At 41.6% G+C, this 20,346-nt stretch overlaps 1 protein-coding gene across 1 annotated transcript; it reads right to left on the bottom strand.

Annotated features, from left to right (window-relative positions):
• Nucleotides 1–49: 49 nt before the first annotated feature.
• Nucleotides 50–18,440, bottom strand: LOC309826153 (membrane-spanning 4-domains subfamily A member 12-like; the record flags this gene model as incomplete). The annotated part of the gene is given in 8 exon segments (XM_082660117.1): nucleotides 50–375; nucleotides 5,336–5,399; nucleotides 5,403–5,447; nucleotides 8,505–8,508; nucleotides 8,510–8,619; nucleotides 10,241–10,297; nucleotides 10,920–11,057; nucleotides 18,234–18,440. Coding segments are annotated over 8 exon segments (951 nt in total).
• Nucleotides 18,441–20,346: the final 1,906 nt, after the last annotated feature.

Here is a 20,346-nt window from a genome sequence, read left to right as displayed (position 1 = left end):
GAGGTGGGGTTCCTCTCTACTCAGTGGCTGACAATGCCCTGTGAGGGGGTCAGATCCCAAGTTTCTGGGGCAGAAGCTCTGAGCCCAGGGTCGGCTCTGTTCTCTTTAGGTGTGTGCTTTCTCTCTCCCAGCACTGGGACCCTCGCCCCACGGTGGAGCAGTGCTGAAGCAAGAGGGGGACACGCAGGCTCTCTGCTCGTGACAGGGTATGGGCTGTGGAGGGTCGGCCACAGACAGAGGTCTCAGCTGCCTCCGATGTGCCACCTCTGCAGGTGCCAGCAGTTGTTGCCCTCGCCCTGCTCAGGTGCAGCCCCGGCTCCGAGTGCCTGACCAAGCTCTCTCCTTGGTAGTGGCAGCCCTCGGTCCAGTGCAGAGCTGTGACATGGAGTAAGCATGGCTGGAGTGTTCACTCCGCTCATGCTGGGTTGCCTGGGGGGGGCAGTTGCGGGACACTGGACATGCACTAGAGCAGTCCTCGGGGGCCAGCCAGTGCTCTGGGGCTCCTCACAAGCAGAGTCCAGGCTTCCCACAGCCTTCCTCTTAGTCCCAGAAGCTCTCCAACCAGCCAGGGGGGCTCATCTTCCCCACGTCAGACCTCTGGGCTGTGGTGCCCAGTAAGTGGCTCACACCCTCACTCCCCAGGGTGGGTGTCCACCCATGTAATCTCCCTTTTCCTCTGAGTTGCCTCCTGGGGTCACAGATCCTGACCTGATCACTTCTCTTCCTTTACCTGATTACATATTGTACCTGTCTTACAGGCTTGGTGGTACAGGGGTCCTTCTGCCAGTTTCCAGTTAGTTTTCAGTGAGGATTGTTCCACATGCAGATTTTCAAAAAAATTTGTTTTAAACTTTTATACAATTTTTAAAGGTTACTTTCCATTTGCAGTTATTACAAAGTATTGGCTGTATTCCCCGTGTTGTACAGTACATCCTTGAACCTGTCTTACACCCAGTAGTTTGTACCTCCCATTCCTCTACCTCTATATAACCCCTCCTCCCCGTGCTACTGGTAACCACTAGTTTGTTCTCTATATCTGAGAGTCTGCTTCTCTTTTGTTATATTCACTAGTTTGTTGTATTCTTTAGATTCCACATATAAGTGATATCATATAGTATTTATCTTTGTCTGACATTTCACGTAACATAATGCCCTCCAAGTCTATCCATGTTGCTGCAAATTGCAAAATTTCAGTCTTTTTTATGGCTGAGCGGTATTCCATTGTATGTATATATACAACATCTTCTTTATCCATCCATTTGTTGATGGACACTTCGGTTGTTTCCATATCTTGGCAATAGTAAATAATGTTGCTGTGAACATTGGGGTGCATATATCTTTTCAAATGAGTGTTTTTGTGTTTTTCTAGATATATACCCAGGAGTGGAATTGCTGGATCATATGGTAGTTCTATTTTTAGTTTTTTGAGAAACCTCCATACTGTTTTCCACAGTGTCTGCACCAATTTACATTCCCATCAACAGTGCACAAGGGTTCCCTTTTCTTCACATCCTCAGCCACATTTGTTATTTGTAGACTTTTTGATCACAGCCATTCTGACAGATCAAAAAGATCTCGTTGGGGGTTGGATTTGTATATCCCTGATGATTAGTGATGTTGAGCATCTTTTCACGTGTAGATGTATCTTTTTTTAAATAAATTTATTTATTTATTTATTTTTGGCTGCGTTGGGTCTTCGTTGCTGTGCAAGGGCTTTCTTTAGTTGCAGTGAGCGGGGGCTCCTCTTCGTTGTGGTGCACGGGCTTCTCATTGTTGTGGCTTCTCTTGTTGCGGAGCACAGGCTCTAGGTGCATGGGCTTCAGTAGTTGTGGCATGTGGGCTCAGTAGTTATGGCTTGCAGACTCTAGAGCGCAGGCTCAGTAGTTGTGGCGCACGGGCTTAGTTGCTCCGCAGCGTGTGGGATCTTCCCAGGCCAGGGCTCGAACCCGTGTCCCCTACATTGGCAGGCAGTTTCTTAACCACTGCGCCACCCGGGAAGCCCATGTAGGTGTATTTTTGATGCGTTTATGGTGGGAGGCGACCTCCATGTCCTCTTACTCCACCATCTTGAGCGATCCACGTACCGTATTTTATTTTATTTATTTATTTTTTTGCAGTACGCAGGCCTCTCACTGTTGTGGCTTCTCCCGCTGCGGAGCACAGGCTCCAGACGCGCAGGCTCAGCGGCCATGGCTCACGGGCCCAGCCGCTCCACGGCATGTGGGATCTTCCCGGACTGGGGCACGAACCCGCGTCCCCTGCATCGGCAGGCAGACTCTCAACCACTGCGCCACCAGGGAAGCCCACCCGTACCATATTTTAAAGTGTTGCTAAATATTTGGGGGAGTGAGAGGAGTTGTGAAAAATAAAATTGTGAGTGAGGCTTAAACTGGGTGAAGACCACACGTGGAGAGAGAGATTGAGTGAAGCTGGCTGCGTACTGCTGAGTTGGTAGGATTGAGTAAACAGCTACCCATTTTTAGAGTGAAGTCAGGGTACTGAGGCGTGGAGAAGAGGTGGTTGAGGAGAGGAACAACATTTCTACGTGATAGATTGTAGAGAATAGTTTGGAGAGAGAGAGGCTTTGTTTGTTTTCATTACGAAATGAAGGGAGAAAGGCAGAAACAGCCGGTTTTAGGGAAATGCTGCTGTCTGAGACCTCTTCAGCCTGTGGGAATGAGGAATCACTGGCGATACGGCCACACTTGCCTGGCGCACCCCTACCTGCCCAGGCACACCTCAGCTCTCTGCCCATCCCCACTTCCGAAGTATTTCTGGGAGTCCCCAGAATTTTCACATTGTTCTCTAGCACCGCAGGCCTCTGCTGAGCCTCTGCCGCGTGTGTGGGGCACCCAGTTTCCTTCTGCATCTTAGCCTTCTCGGGCTTTGCAGCTGCTCCTCTGGGAGAAGGCCGCTTGACCCCAGCTGCTGTCTCCCAGCTCCCCTCAAGCTCCGAGCCCTGGGGGTGTTCAGACAGCCTTGCATTTTCTTCGGTCCTCCTTACAGAGCAGGAACCTGGTTATAGTCCGTGCACAAATGAGGAGAATACGCCTTTCTCCAGGGGGATCAAACCCATCGCAGAGGCCAGGCTGGGAACTGGACCTCACTTCCTGGTCTTTCAGCTCAAGCTTCACATACCTGAACTTACAGCTTCCTCCAGATCTTTCCCCTGATTCAAATCACTCCTGCGCATAGATGCCTAGGGACTCCCTGCACGCCCCCTCCCAATCACCCAAATTCAGGAGAGGTTTGGCCAGCTCCATGGGAGAAGGGGACAATTGTGACTGATTGATTTTTAGTGGGATGTGACAAACGCAAAACACGCTCTGGGAAAAAGAGCTTCCTGAAATGTTGTGTGGGCCTGGTGGGAATCAATGATATGTATGTATCTAAGATACATTTATGGATTTTGGAAAGGTAATTCTTTTCTTTTTTTTTTTGGTTTCTGGCTTAAGTATTATTTTTTTAAAGTTTTAATTTTTATACATTTTTAAAGGTCATTTTCCATTTACAGTTATTACAAAATTGTTGGCTATATTCTTCATGTTGCACAATACATCCTTGATCCTATCTTACACCCAATAGTTTATACCTCTCACTCCCTCACTCCTATATTGCACACCCCCCTCCCCCCACTGGTAGCCACTAGTTTGTTCTCTATATCTGTGTTTGCTTTATTTTGGTTATATTTACTAGTTTTGTTATATTTTTTAGATTCCACATATAAGTGATATCATACAGTATTTATCTTTCACTGACTTATTTCACATAGCATAATACTCTCCAAGTCCAGCCATGTTGCTGCAAATGGCAAAATACTGTTCTTTTTTATGGCTGAATAGTATTCCACTGTATATCTGCACCACATCTTCTTTATCCATTCATCTGTTGATGGACACTTAGGTTGTTTCCATGTCTTGGCTATTGTAAATAGTGCTGCTGTGAACATGGGGGTGCATGTATCTTTTCGATTTAGTGTTTTGGGGGTTTTTTTGGGTATATACCCAGGAGTGGAATTGCTGGGTCATATGGTAGTTCTATTTTTAGTTCTTTGAGAAACCTCTATACTGTTTTCCACAGTGGCTGCACCAATGTACATTCCTACCAACAGTGTACAAGGGCGGAAAGATAATTCTTGAACCCATGTATTTCATGATGAATTATTAACCTTAGAGTTTAGAATTGGAAGACGCCCTAGAGGTCTAATAATAACCTGTATTCTTCTGAGGAATGAAGAGACTAAATATAGGATGCACTTTGGTTTTTCTCATACAGTTTAAGTTATATTTTTGGGGTGAAGTCTTTGTACTTAAACCCAGCATTTGTTACTTGTGCCTGAAAAAAAAACATGTGTACACTGGCATTTCAATAAAGCCCACTTTATCCCACTTTCTATTACCCCAAATAAAAAGTACATAAAATCTTAATTTTATGTAATTGAATAGCACAGTGTTTGGTCACAAAGTAGTAGTGTAATACCTATTTTGAGCAAATGAATGAATTAATGAATACGTTTTTAGATATTCCAGAATGAAACTACCGTAAGGGCTTTAAATAGCATCATATTAATAATAGGCATATACCTTCTGTGGTAGGATATAATATTTCTACCTGGACACCCTGTAAATCATCATCAAAGAAATTTTATCAGTCTGCTTTGCAGCATTTAGTCAGATCTCCTGCTTAACAACCAATAACAAACCAAACGAATAAAAAAATACCAAAAAAGGCTTCTGTTCCTAGTAATATTTTATTGAGGAAAGGGTAACATTAACAGGAAATTTTCTAACTTCAAGAGAGTTGCAGTCATTTCCGGTCCTCTGGCCCTTCGCCTTTGCCAGTGAGTTGTAGTGGCATATGTAGGAAGAAACAGTGGCAGGGAGGTCCATGCAGTTATCATTCGTGATAAACTAAGAACAAATCTGAAACACAGTCTTTAAAGGTCAGCAATCATCGTGGAGAGTCGAGGCTGCTTCTTAAGAAGTTTCTGCAGGTAGTTTTACCCCATGAGATTGCATGAGCTTCCTTCTTCTTTTAATACCTGGTGGTATTAGGTGGTATGCGTTTGGTGGCCATCATTTCTGGGAGGAACTGGGGACCACCCTGTTGTCAAGGGACTATTTGCATACGCAATTGGAATACCAAGGACAGACTGGAAAGAATGAAACAAGCAAACAATATTGTTACTATAATCCTGTTCAGTAACCTCCCTGGTCCATCAGGGAAGAGGGCCAAGAGCGCTGTGGTAAGCCCGCAGTGGGACTTAGCTGACACTGAAGTCTGTATTCCTTCAGCACATACTCAGATTATCTTCCAGAGAAGAGGCCCAACTCACCCCCATTGGTGTTGGTGATTGCTTGGCTGGCAAAATGTGCTGTGACACAAGTTATGCAAAACTCCTAAAGAGAGAAGATGGTCAGCATGGCTGAAATTCCTTTCCCAGCAAGCTGAAATCCGGAATAAACACACTGAAATGTTGACTAAATCAGGAGGGCTTCACCCTGGCTTCAAAAAGTTCTGATTCATCAAATGTACTATTGCTTGTACTCACCTAGCTCTGGGATCCTTTCTCTGTCATCACGTGCTTATTTCAGGGGAATGTAAACTAACTTTGGAATTTCTTTAAAATGCCGGAAGACTTCCCTTTTTGCCAGTAGACTGTTTTATTTAGAAACATTAGAAAGGAAGTAGAGTTTTTTTTTTTTTGCAGTGGCTTTTTTTTTCTAATAAAAATTTACTTGCTCATTAAAATAAAAAAATAAATCAAGTAACATAGAACACAACCAATCATCCCAAATGCCACTGCCCAGAAATGAGCTAAAGTAACGTCTGAGACCTGTTTTTCTAGAACTCTACGTATGGGCAAAAGGCAAATAGAAGAGTGGATGCAGGGACTTCCATGGCGGTCCAGTGGTTGGGACTCTGCGCTTCCACTGCAGGGGGCGCAGGTTCGATTCCTGGCCGGGGAACTAAGATCTGGCATGCCGTGTAGGGCAGACAAAAAAATAGAAAAAAATAAAAAAGAAAAGTGGTTGCATGGAGAGACAGCAAGAGAGAGAAAAAAGGAGAACAAGCAAGGGAGGGAATGAGAGAGCAATAGAGGGAAACACCATTTTTTAATAATGGAATCGTTTTTACTTCCTATTTTGAAATAAAAGTATTACCTGATTTTAAAAGAACAAAAAGAAGTCAAGTTTACAAAATCCATGAAGAAGTTGACATCATTTTAAACCTACAAGTTTCAGTTTGAGGCAGTATTAGATGATCGTTTATTATGAAAAATGAGAGATTAGCATGCTTGTCTTACCTCTCATCTTCTCTCTTCACCTTCCAGTTTTTGTGCTTTTCACGAATCTCCTTACACAGCTTCTCCTTGCGTTTCTACATTCTTGATTTAATCTACCTCGTGTATGGTTGAATATTACTATTCTTTTTTTTTTTAGCAGCAGTGCCCATGTGTGTTGTTGTTTTACTGAGAGTATCTTCTTGTTGCTTTTATACTATCACAAGGATTTTATTGGACTTGTTTTTTTTTATTTTTTAAATTAAAAAACAATTTTATTTATTTTTGGCTGCGTTGGGTCTTTGTCGCTACGTGCAGTCTTTCTCTAGCTGTGGCGAGTAGGGGGCTACTCTTCGTTGCAGTGAATGGGCTTCTCATTGCAGTGGCTTCTCTTGTTGTGGAGCACAGGCTCTAGGCGTGCGGACTTCAGTAGTTGTGGCTCGCGGGCTCAGCAGTTGTGGCTAGCAGGCTCTAGAGCGCAGGCTCAGTAGTTGTGGCGCACGGGGCTTAGTTGCTCCGTGGCATGTGGGATCTTCCCGGACCAGGGCTTGAACCCGTATCCCCTGCATTGGCAGGCGGATTCTTTTTTTTTTTTAATATCTTTATTGGGGTATAATTGCTTTACAATGGTGTGTTAGTTTCTGCTTTATAACAAAGTGAATCAGTTATACATATACATATGTTCCCGTATGTCTTCCCTCTTGCATCTCCCTCCCTCCCACCCTCCCTATCCCACTCCTCCAGGCTGTCACAAAGCACCGAGCCAATATCCCTGTGCCCTGCGGCTGCTTCCCACTAGCTATCTACCTTACTACGTTTGTTAGTGTGTATATGTCCATGACTCTCTCTCGCCCTGTCACAGCTCACCCTTCCCCCTCCCCATATCCTCAAGTCCGTTCTCCAGTAGGTCTGCGTCTTTATTCCTGTCTTACCCCTAGGTTCTTAATGACATTTTTTTTTCTTAAATTCCATATATATGTGTTAGCATACGGTATTTGTCTTTTTCTTTCTGACTTACTTCACTCTGTATGACAGACTCTAGGTCTATCCACCTCATTACAAATAGCTCAATTTCGTTTCTTTTTAAGGCTGAGTAATATTCCATTGTATAAATGTGCCACATCTTCGTTATCCATTCATCCGATGATGGGCACTTAGGTTGTTTCCATCTCCGGGCTATTGTAAATAGAGCTGCAATGAACATTGTGGTACATGACTTTGAATTTTGGTTTTCTCAGGGTATATGCCCAGTAGTGGGATTGCTGGGTCATATGGTAGTTCTATTTGTAGTTTTTTAAGGAACCGCCATACTGTTCTCCATAGTGGCTGAACCAATTCACATTCCCACCAGCAGTGCAAGAGTGTTCCTTTTTCTCCACACCCTCTCCAGCATTTATTGTTTCTAGATTTTTTGATGATGGCCATTCTGACCGGTGTGAGATGATATCTCATTGTAGTTTTGATTTGCATTTCTCTAATGATTAGTGATGTTGAGCGTTCTTTCATGTGTTTGTTGGCAGTCTGTCTGTCTTCTTTGGAGAAATGTCTATTTAGGTCTTCTGGCAGGCGGATTCTTAACTACTGCACCACCAGGGAAGTCCCTGGACTTGTTATTCTTGAGTCACATTTTCTTTTCATCAAAACTTTATAGATATTGCTCCATGATTTTCCCTAACTGAATGTTGTTGTAGTAGAGACCGAGTCAAGCTGATTTTTTTTCCTGCTTGTAAGTAATTTGATTTTTCTGCCTAAAACCTCAAAGAATCCCTTTCTATACCTTATGCCTTAACAAGGATACATATATTTCAATATGTATCAATATCAATATTGATATCTATGTATCTATATCTGTATCTCACTTATTTTGCATCTCTTTCTCCTAGTATAGGTTATTCTCATTCAGCGTACAAATTCAGTTACTCTTTTATTTCTGGGAGCTTTTTTTCCCAGTGTTTCTGTATACCCTTTAAGAGTCTTCCCTATGTGACTACCCATGAGATGGACCACTAAGGGCTGCCCTTTCTGCCCTAGTCCATCTACAGAGGTGACTCTCCCACTTTATTCTCTAGTCCTAGAGATCCCATGACCAGGAGTAGGGCTGGAATAGAAAAAGGGATTTACTACTAGAGCTGCTGTACAGTAATAAGAAATAAAATATAGATCCACTCTAAGTGAGTGGAAAGAGAGGAGGCACATGGTAGGTGATGGGATACTTAGCCACTGCCCCAGTAGTCTTGATTAGGCAGCCCATTAATGCTCACATCCACCAGCAACAGAATCACCCCCATGAAGGCAGAGACAGAATTAACAGTGTTCATTCCTAGGCTGCCTTTTATCTGAGGGAGATGGCAGGAAAGATAAATCATATGTAAGATGAGTGAAATTAAATGAAATAAGAAGCAATTAAATCTAACGGTTCTTAATCTTTGAAATCTTGAAAAAAAAATTGAAATGATTTTTTTCCTCTTCCCTTCTGGAGAGTTACCATGAAAACTATTCTATATGCCGCCTAAATGTAGGGTATTTCTAAGATCTGTAGAAAAATGTAAATAGTACAAAGCAGAAGCTCATCTATTGTATTTGTCTAAGCCTCATGCAAAATAACATTATATTCCCTTTTTAAAACAATCAAATGACAAACTTATAATGAGCATTTTTTCTGTGACAGTCACTGTATTAAATCATGTAAATGCGTTATTTCGTAGAACTCTTGCAACCACTATATGAGGTAGTACTATATAGCATCCAGTTTTATAGATGGAAAAGTCTATACACACAAAAAATCTGTGCTGATAAATTTAGGAATTCATGAAACCCTTGTCTTTCTAAGGACTAGATAGATTTAGAATGAGGAACTTGTTAGGCTTTTGAGGGTAGGGGTGAATGGGCAGAGTATAAAACGTTCCCCAGTTTCTACAAGAAGACTTTGAAATTCAGCAGAATAATTGTGAAACCAAGTCCTCAGCTGACTTGTTAGGAGTTCTTTGGAACGTGCTGCTGCTTCAGCATGCCTTAGATAGTCTTCTGACGGTCTCTAAAGGGCTCCTAGAAGAATCGCTTTAGGTATAATTTTAGCTCTCTTCTCCAAATGGACAGATTCTATGCTTGGACAAGCATAGTTAGAGGGAAGGATCTCTAAATCATGCAGTGCGAGGATATTTTATTTTGTTTTTGGATTACAACAAGAGTAGTCAAGATTAGACTGATTTATTTTATTTTATTTTTAGTCTAGTGTAGTCTAGTCTGGGAAAGTATGAGTAACATGACTCTGTGTTCCTATTTTCCAGTTCTTCCCTCTTGTGCTGGATTAAATATAATCTTGAAACCACTTCTGTTCTAGTTGTCTCTAGTTCTTGGCAAACCATTTTCTTTCTCCTGTTTCAAAAGTGGACCAGGAGATTGCAAAAGGTGGAGTGCTGTGACAGAAAGAATGACAGGCCTGTCTCAGGGGTTTATGGACTCTTCTTAGGTACTGAGCTAGGTGTTTTTCATGATGATCTGAAGAACTATAAAACAAAAGTCAAATCTGAATAAGACTAGGAGACATACACAAAGAAAAAATAACAATACAAGGCAAGGCAGAACTGAGAAATAGCAAATGCATAGTAGAGTCTTTGATACTGAAGTGGCAAGAGGGTGTCCCCTGGCTTCTTTGTTTCTGTTTGGAGTTTCCCCCGTGCAGTGTGACCCCACTGAACCAGGGAGCCTTCAAGTAAACAACCCCATCTTTACTAATTTCCACTCTTGTGAAATAAAGAGTCGGGATGTTGAGCTTTGCCATTTCTGAGTGGTAAATTGTGTAGACCATGGGAGGGCATACGTACCATGGAGGCAACCCACAGATACTTCTGGGAAAAAAATGCTCCCCTTCTCACGTTCTGAATCTGGCTTCTCAGTTTTCTTACCCAAATAAGTTAATCTTTAAAGGGATTAAAAAGTAGAAACATTCTAACTTACCAGACAAGGGGAAAACTGCTTGGATGCCGAAATAGAGAGTGCTCCAGTAATAATGAACTGTAGAAAGAAACAAATTTATTTGTGAAATGATGGGTCCTTTGATTTTTCCTGGGAAATACTTCTCTTTATATGATGAAAGGTTGACCTAGTTATATTTCCCTCTCAAAAATTCCTCTCATACTTCTCAATTTTTTGGAGTAACTCTCGAGGTTTCTATGTCCTTTTGACATCCTTTTCTTTTTTCTCCTTAGTTTCTCGCACAAAAAGACCTCATTCCCTTGTAAGTTTTCCTTGTTCGGATGACTTCTGACCTCACCGCTCAGTCTCTTCTCGTGATCAATTGCATATTTTTAATCATGTTCCCGATCACCTCTTTTTGCCGCTTTCCACCCAGCACATACATTTCCATCTAAAATGTAATAGGGAAATCAAACTTTGGTTTGCTGGTTACTTCATTAGTGTAAACTTTAGGGTGTGAGTTTAGGCTGCAAGTTAAAATGGAGAACAAAAGCTCTTCTTTATTTAATTCTCTATCTAATTAATATCTAATATTAATATCTAGTATCTAAATTCTCCAGCTGATCAGATGCAGGGCTTATTAAAAGATGAGTTGTACATAGACTGGGGACAGCTATACTTGATAAGCTGAGAAGGACAGCTGTTGCAGCAGGCTACTCACAGAGAGGTCGCCCCAGAATGGATATCCGCCAATAAAAGACAAGGAAGCAAAACCCAACTCTTGGTTATAAATAGAGGCCATTAAACCCCCAATAATTCCGAAGTCAGTGTGCCTCAATCCAGTCATGATCTGGATTGCCTGAAAAAAGAAAACAGACATTTAAAAACTGCTTCTTCATCTTCAGGCACCACTGAAACATCACTATCATTGCTGCTGCTCCTTATTTATTGTCAACTCTGTCAAGATCCACGGTGTCATTTAGCTATACCTCTACAGGAGGTGGGCCATTAAGATTTTGACATACGCTAGGGCCAGGGCCTCAGCGTAAAGCCTTGTTTTTTTCTTTTTTTTCTTCACATCTTTATGGGAGTATAATTGCTTTACAATGGTGTGTTAGTTTCTGCTTCGTAACAAAGTAAATCAGCTATACATATACATATGTTCCCATATCTTTTCCCTCTTGTGTCTCCCTCCCTCCCACCCTCCCTATCCCACCCCTCTATGTGGTCAAAAAGCACCGGGCTGATCTCCCTGTGCTATGCGGCTGCTTCCCACTAGCTATCTGTTTTACATTTGTTAGTGTATATATGTCCATGCCACTCTCTCACTTCGTCCCAGCTTACCCTTCCCCCTCCCCGTGTCCTCAAGTCCATTATCTACGTCTGTATCTTTATTCCTGTCCTGCCCCTTGGTTCTTCAAAACATTTTTTTTTTTTTTTTTAGATTCCATATGTATGTGTTAGCATACGGTATTTGTTTTTCTCTTTCTGAATTAGTTCACTCTGTATGACAGACTCTAGGTCCATCCACCTACTACAAATAACTCAATTTCGTTTCTTTTTACGGCTGGTTAATATTTCATTGTATATATGTGCCACATATCTTTATCCATTCATCTGTCAAAGGACACTTAGGTTGCTTACATCTCCAGGCTATTGTAAATAGAACTGCAGTGAACACTGTGGTACATGACTCTTTTTGAATTATGGTTTTCTCAGGGTATATGCCCAGTAGTGGGATTGCTGGGTCGTATGGTAGTTCTATTTGTAGTTTTTTAAGGAACCTCCATACTGTTCTCCATAGTGGCTGTATCAATTTACATTCCCACCTCTCCAGCACTTATTGTTTGTAGATTTTTTGATGATGGCCATTCTGACTAGTGTGAGGTGATACCTCATTGTAGTTTTGATTTGCATTTCTATAATGATTAGTGATGTTGCGCATCCTTTCATATGTTTGTTGGCAATCTGTATATCTTCTTTGGAGAAATGTCTATTTAGGTCTTCTGCCCCTTTTTGGATTGGGTTGTTTGTTTTTTTGATATTGAGCTGCATGAGCTGCTTGTAAATTTTGGAAATTAGTCCTTTGTCAGTTGCTTCATTTGCAAAATATTTTCCCCCATTCTAAGGGTTGTCTTTTCATCTTGTTTATGTTTTCCTTTGCTGTGCAAAAGGTTTTAAGTTTCATTAGGTCTCATTTGTTTATTTTTGTTTTTATTTCCATTACTCTAGGAGGTGGGTCAAAAAAGATCTTGCTGTGGTTTATGTCAAAGAGTGTTCTGCCTATGTTTTCCTCTAAGAGTTTTATAGTGTCTGGCCTTACATTTAGGTCTTTAATTCATTTTGAGTTTATTTTTGTGTATGGTGTTAGGGAGTGTTCTAATTTCATTCTTTTACATGTAGCTGTCCAGTTTTCCCAGCACCACTTATTGAAGAGGCTCTCTTTTCTTTGTTTTATATTCTTGCCTTCTGTATCAAAGATAAGGTGACCATATGTGCATGGGTTTATCTCTGGGCTTTCTATCCTGTTCCACTGATCTATATTTCTGTTTCTGTGCCAGTACCATACTGTCTTGATTACTGTAGCTTTGTAGTATAGTCTGAAGTCAGGGAACCTGATTGCTCCAGCTTTGTTTTTCTTTCTCAAGATTGCTTTGGCTTTTCGGGGTCCTTTGTGTTTCCATACAAATTGTGAAGTTTTTTGTTCTAGTTCTGTGAAAAATGCCATTGGTAATTTGATAGGGATTGCATTGAATCTGTAAATTGCTTTGGGTAGTATAGTCATTTTCACAATGTTGATTCTTCCAATCCAAGAATATGGTATATCTCTCCATCTGTTTGTATCATCCTTAATTTCTTTCATCTGTGTCTTATAGTTTTCTGCATACAGGTCTTTTGTCCCCCTAGGTAGGTTTATTCCTAGATATTTTATTCTTTTTGTTGCAATGGTAAATGGGAATGTTTCCTTAATTTCTCTTTCAGATTTTTCATCATTAGTGTATAGGAATGCAAGAGATTTCTGTGCATTAATTTTGTAACCTGCTACTTTACCAAATCCATTGATTAGCTCTAGTAGTTTTCTGGTAGCATCTTTAGGATTCTCTATGCATAGTATCGTGTCATCTGCAGACAGTGACAGCTTTACTTCTTCTTTTCCAATTTGTATTCCTTTTATTTCTTTTTCTTCTCTGATTGCCGTGGCTAGGACTTCCAAAACTATGTTGAATAATAGTGGTGAGAGTGGACAACCTTGTCTTGTTCCTGATTTTAGAGGAAATGGTTTCAGTTTTTCACCATTCACCATTGAGAACGATGTTGGCTGTTGGTTTGTCATATATGGCCTTTATTATGTTGAGCTAAGTTCCCTCTATGCCTACGTTCTGGAGGGTTTTTATCATAAATGGGTGTTGAATTTTGTCATAAGCTTTTTCTGCATCTATTGAGATGATCATATGTTTTTTTTCCTTCAATTTGTTAATATGGTTTCTCACATTGATTGATTTGCATATATTGAAGAATCCTTGCATTCCTGGGATGAACCCCACTTGATCAGGGTAAATGATCCTTTTAGTGTGCTGTTGGATTCTGCTTGCTAGTATTTTGTTGAGGATTTTTGCATTTTTGTTCATCAATGATATTGGCCTGTAGTTTTCCTTCTTTGTGGCATCTTTGTCTGGTTTTGGTATCATGGTGATGGTGGCTTTGTAGAATGAGTTTGGGAGTGTTCCTCCCTCTGCTATATTTTGGAAGAGTTTGAGAAGGACAGGTGTTAGCTTTTCTTTACATTTTTGATAGAATTCGCCTGTAAAGCCATCGGGTCCTGGGCTTTTGTTTTTTGGAAGATTTTTAATCACAGTGTCAATTTCAGTGCTTGTGATTGGTCTGTTTATATTTTCTACTTCTTCCTGGTTCAGTCTCAGGAGGTTGTGCTTTTCTAAGAATTTGTTCATTTCTTCGAGGTTGTCCATTTTATTGGCATAGAGTTGCTTGTAGTAATCTCTCATGATCCTTTTATTTCTGCAGTGTCAGTTGTTAGTTCTCCTTTTTCTTTTCTAATTCTGTTGATTTGAGTCTTCTCCCTCTTTTCTTGATGAGTCTGGCTAATGGTTTATCACCTTTGTTTATCTTCTCAAAGAACCAGCTTTTAGTTTTATTGATCTTTGGTATTGTTTCCTTCATTTCTTTTTCATTTACTTCTGATCTGATCTTTATGATTTCTTTCCTTCTGCTAACTTTTTGTTGTTGTTGTTCTTCTTCTTTCTCTAATTGCTTTAGGTGCAAGGTTAGGTTGTTTATTTGAGATGTTTCTTGTTTCTTGAGGTAGGATTGTATTGCTATAAACTTCCCTCTTAGAAATGCTTTTGCTGCATCCCATAGGTTTTGGGTTGTTGTGTTTTCTTTGTCATTTGTCTCTAGGTATTTTTTGATTTCCTCTTTGATTTCCTCAGTGATCACTTGGTTACCTAGCAGTGTATTGTTTGGCCTCCATGTGTTTGTATTTTTTACAGATTTTTTCCTGTAATTGATATCTAGTCTCATAGCAATGTGGTTGAAAAAGATACTTGATATGATTTCAATATTTTTTAATTTACCAAGGCTTGATTTGTGAGTCAAGATATGATCTATCCTGGAGAATATTCCATGAGCACTTGAGAAGAAAGTGTATTCTGTTGTTTTTGGATGGAATGTCCTATAAATGTCAATTAAGTCCATGTTTTTTAATGTATCATTTAAAGCTTTTGTTTTCTTTTTTATTTGCATTTTGGATGATCTGTCCTTTGGTGAAACTGGGGTGTTAAAGTCCCCTACTATGATTGTGTTACTGTCGATTTCCTCTTATATGGCTGTTAGCATTCGCCTTATGTATTGTGGTGCTCCTATGTTGGGTGCATAAATGTTTACAATTGTTATATCTTCTTCTTGGATTGATCCCTTGATCATTATGTAGTGTCCTTCTTTGTCTCTTGTAATAATCTTTATTTTAAAGTCTATTTTGTCTGATATGAGTATTGCTAACTCCAGCTTTGATTTCGATTTGCATGGAATATCTTTTTCCATCCCCTCACTTTCAGTCTGTATGTGTCCCTAGGTCTGAAGTGGGTGTCTTGTAGACAGCATATATACAGGTCTTGTTTTTGTATCCATTCAGCCAGTCTGTGTCTTTTGGTTGGAGCATTTAATGCATTTACATTTAAGGTAATTATCGATATGTATGTTCCTATGACCATTTTCTTAATTGTTTTGGGTTTGTTATTGTAGGTCTTTTACTTCTCTTGTGTTTCCTGCCTAGAGAAGTTCCTTTAGCATTTGTTGTAAAGCTGGTTTGGTGGTGCTGAATTCTCTTTGTTTTTGCTTGTCTGTAAAGGTTTTAATTTCTCCGTCAAATCTGAATGAGATCCTTGCTGTGTAGAGTAACCTTGGTTGTAGTTTTTTCCCTTTCATCACTTTATATTTGTCCTACCACACCCTTCTGGGTTGCAGAGTTTCTGCTGAAAGATCAGCTATTAACCTTATGGGGATTCCCTTGTATGTTATTTGTTGTTTTTCCCTTGCTGCTTTTAATATTTTTTCTTTGTATTTAATTTTTGATACTTTGATTAGTATGTGTCTTGCTCGTCATGTTTCTCCTTGGATTTATCCTGTCTGGGACTGTCTGCGCTTCCTGGACTTGATTGACTCTTTCCTTTCCCATATTAGGGAAGTTTTCAGTAAAGCCTTGTTTGAGGTATTTGGAGAGGCTTGTTCATGTGGCCCAAGGATTCTTCAAAAAGTACTACTGCATAGGTGTGCATTAGCATCCCCTGAGAGCCTCCAAGACTCTTAGAAAAAATTGCTGTAACTGTGACTTCAATGTCTGTGTTTTGCAAATGGACCAGTTCTCTGCTTGGGTAATCCGAGTTCTGGGGAAAGTATCAATGAAGAAAAAACAATTTATTAGGCATTAACAGTATGCTTGATAATTTCTAAGCACCTTACATTTATTGTACATGTAATTCTCCCAAACAACGGGATGGAGACACAGAGACTTTAAGAAATTAGGTATCTGTCTTACTCTGTTCAGGCTGCTGTAACAAAATACCACAGACTGTGTGGTTTATAAACAACAGAATTTTATTGTGCACAGTTCTGGAAGCTGGGAAGTCCAAGTTCAACATTCCAGCACAGTCACCTTGTGGTGAGGGCCCTCTTCCTGTTCACAGCCCGTGCCTCTGTGTCTTCACATGGTGCAAAGGGTGAGCGATCTCTCAGGAGTCTCTTTCATAAGGCAATAATCTCATTCACGAGTGCTCCACTCTCATGACCTAATAAGCACCTCCCAAAGGCCTACCTCCTAATACTATCATCTTTGAGAGTTAGGATTTCAACTTATGAATTTTGGAGGGGGACAGAAACATTCAGACCATAGCAGTGCCCAAGGTCACACAATTACTGAGGGGCAGACCTGGGAATTTTTTTTTTTTTTTTGCACGGTACGCGGGCCTCTCACTGCTGTGGCCTCTCCCGTTGCGGAGCACAGGCTCCGGACGCGCAGGCTCAGCGGCCATGGCTCACGGGCCCAGCCGCTCCGCGGCATGTGGGATCTTCCCAGACCGGGGCACGAACCCGCGTCCCCTGCATCGGCAGGCGGACTCTCAACCACTGCGCCACCAGGGAAGCCCTCTATTCTCCTTTATCTGCCTCCTCCCTGTTCTTCAAACATGCCACATTTTCCTCGAAAGACCTTCTGACTTTACCGGGAACCTCTTGCCTGACATCCACAAGGCTCACTCCTCACTTCATGTCTTTGCTCACATGTCGTCTTCTAAGGAAAGCCTGCTCTGACCAGCTTGAAACTGCTATCCCCTCACTGCCTGGAATTGCTTATCCCTTTCACACTTCTTTATTCTTTCCATATCTTTTATCAACTTCCAGCACACTGTGTACCTTAATTCTTTATTGTGTGTGTAGTCTGATTCTCCCACTAGGTTCTGAGCTCCATGAGGGCAGAGGTTCTGCCTGATTTGTTCTGTGCCGTATTCCCAGCACCTGTATGGGGCCAGCTGTGTGGTGTGCTAGTTCGTGCCAGTGGCCCAATGGGAGCAGGGAACTTCCTCTCTCTGGCAGGAGGAGGATCTGAGAGGCCGCCTCCCAGCCTACATCTGCCTGCTGCAGGGGAGCTGATGCTCAGTTTTACTTTCCTGTGATGGCTAGAAGGGTTCTGGCATATAATGGGCACTCAATATAATTTATGGAAGCCTCTAGCAGAGAAGTTAGAGCTGCACACGGGGAGGGACAGTACCATTTGGAGGAGTTGTGTTAGTGGCGTGAAAGAGGTTCTTCAAAAGCTCAGCAAAGGAACTAATAATGCCACCTATGCCAGTGGAGTCTTCATGTACATATAGGGCATATTTTATTTACAGTGCCTCTATCAACTAGATAAGGAATGGTCAAAGTGCCCCTTATGGAATTGACATGCAGTTAAGTCATAACATCTCCATGGGTGCTGGGTGAGGCGAGAGCAGATGGAATGGCCCCTAGTTCTTTCACGCCCAGTTTCCCCAGACAGCCCATTTGTAGTTCCTTCTGTTTTTAAGGCAGCCCTCAATATGAGCTTGCCTCTATACAAATACCAGGCTTGAAACTAATCCAGAGACAGGATGGAGGGTACCCAGAATATCCTTTGCAAAAGTGAGATCAAGCTAGAAGTGGTGGCATTTCCAGAATGTCAGTGTTACTGAATCATCCTGCTACAAAGAATCCTTTGTCACCCATTAGATTTTTGCTTGAATCCAAAGTAAAATGAATTTGGGGGCAAAATCTATATGCAGACTAATTATTTCTACCTAAAAGGGATACTGTTTCCAGAGTAGCATTCCAGCCTTTCTAATGATTGGGCGTATGTCATGAGATCATAAACTTCTCTCCACCTATAGCTTATAAGCACAATAAAACCTTACAAATGCAAAATAAAAATTCTAGTAGTAAGTAGACTTACCCCTAGTGTCTTTGCTTCTTCTTTAAAGCTTGTAGCTGCTTCTCCTCTAGCTTAATTTACCATTTGTCTATTTCCTGGACCCTGCCGACTGTTGGTGAAGGTTCCTGGAGAAGTAATGAAGGGAGGCTGACCACTCTGCGCTTGGTTTCCTAGGCTGATGAAACTCAGAGGTTGTTGAGACCCAGGAGCCGTAGAGTAGCTTGGTGGGTAAGGATTAGGTTTGGTTTCACACATTCTGGGGAAGGCTGTTGGCTTGGATGACATCATTATGTCCTAAGTATTACAAAACATAGCAAAATGATAAATTTACCCAGAAAGGAAACTAAAGAAACTCTTGTCAAATGTCCATTATCTATGCAAATGAAGGAAAGCAAGTGAGCAGTTAATGGGCAATGACAACCAATATGAGTGATACTTATTTGACTTTGGAACCCTATACATCCTACAGTTTGAAAGAAGGGAAGGAGGGGAAGATGAGGATATATTTACTTTCCAATTCCCATTTGATTTTTTTTTTTTTTTTTTTTTTTTTTTTTTTGCGGTACGCGGGCCTCTCACTGTTGTGGCCTCTCCCGTTGCGGAGTACAGGCTCCGGACGCACAGGCTCAGCAGCCATGGCTCACGGGCCCAGCCGCTCCGTGGCATGTGGGATCTTCCCGGACCGGGGCACGAACCCGCGTCCCCTGCATCGGCAGGCGGACTCTCAACCACTGCGCCACCAGGGAAGCCCTTCTCATTTGATTTTGTAAAGCGTTTATATATATTGATCTTCTGTGAGTTCATTGCATCTGAAGGACAACAGAAAGAGGGAAGGGATGGTGGTAGGCAGAATAATGCACCCTTCTCCTTTCCCCAAAGATGTCCACATTCTAATCTAGGAAATTGTGAATATGTTAGGTTACATGGCAGAGGTATTTAAGGTTGCAGATGTCATTGAGATTGATAATCAGCTGACTTTAAAACAGGGAGATTTTCCTGGATTACTTGGGTGGGCCCAGTGCCATCACAAGGGTCCTTAAAAGTGGAAGAGGGAGGTAGAAGAGAGTCAGAGAAAGAGATGTGATGATGGAGGTAGAGTTAGAGAGATGCTGTGCTGCTGGCTTTAAAGAGGAGGAAGTGAGCCATGAGGCAAGGGATATGGTGGCCTCTAGAAGCTAGAGAAAACAAGGAAAACAGATTCTTTCCTAGAGATGTCAGAAAGGAATGCAGCTCTGCTGACACCTTGATCTTAGCTCAGTGAAACTGGTGTTGGATTTCTGACCTACAGAACTGTCAGATGATGAAGTTGTGTTGTTTTAAGCCACTAAGTTTATGGTAATTTGTCATATCAATAAATAGAAAATGAATATAGAGGTCAAGAATATGATTGGAATATGAAAGGCAGTCCAAGATTTTTTTTTTTTTTTTTTTTGCGGTACGCGGTCCTCTCAGTGTTGTGGCCTCTCCCGTTGCGGAGCACAGGCTCCAGACGCGCAGGCTCAGCGGCCATGGCTCACGGGCCTAGCCGCTCCGCGGCATGTGGGATCTTCCCGGATCGGGGCACGAACCCATGTGCCCTGCATCGGCAGGCGGACTCTCAACCACTGCGCCACCAGGGAAGCCCGGCAGTCCAAGATTTAAAATGATTTGTTAATACTTTTCTGGTAGATAATTCATCTATGACCAATTAAGTTAATTCTCTCATTCTTTAAGAAAAGTACCCTTGAGATTCCCTATTCATTTTTGTCCTTCTGGAAGCATAGAGTATCTTAAGTCCTTGGTGGGAATTTTATTGGAAATAAATCAGCACGATTAGATATGGACAGCAATCGTTATTAATCCTTGAAAAAAAAATCATGACACACAAAGAAATTGTCTTCTTTGTCCTTAGATTCCTTTTTTGAGACCTCCTCCTCAAACCATTTTCTTGTACATCATGAATCTCAAGAAGGTAGGAGTTGTGGATGCCCTCATCCCTGGTTTGAAGTGTGATTAGCCTACTGGAGCTTTGCACCACTGGTGTTTTAACAGGAACCCTTATTCAGACCTTGTCCTCATAGAATCCTGAAATTTCAGGGTAGGAAGGAGCCTTTCCAATTACCCTGTCCCATTCCCCTTGGTTTACAGAGGAAACACTGAAGCCACGACAGGTGAAATGCATGGGTCAGGGTTACACAGGCCACGTGTGGCGGAG

The sequence above is a fragment of the Grampus griseus genome (assembly GCF_964374135.1).
Source record: "Grampus griseus genome assembly, chromosome: 8".
NCBI lineage: Eukaryota > Metazoa > Chordata > Mammalia > Artiodactyla > Delphinidae > Grampus > Grampus griseus.
The sequence above is the reverse complement of the archived record's forward strand: the minus strand, read 5'-3'. Positions and strand labels throughout refer to the sequence as shown.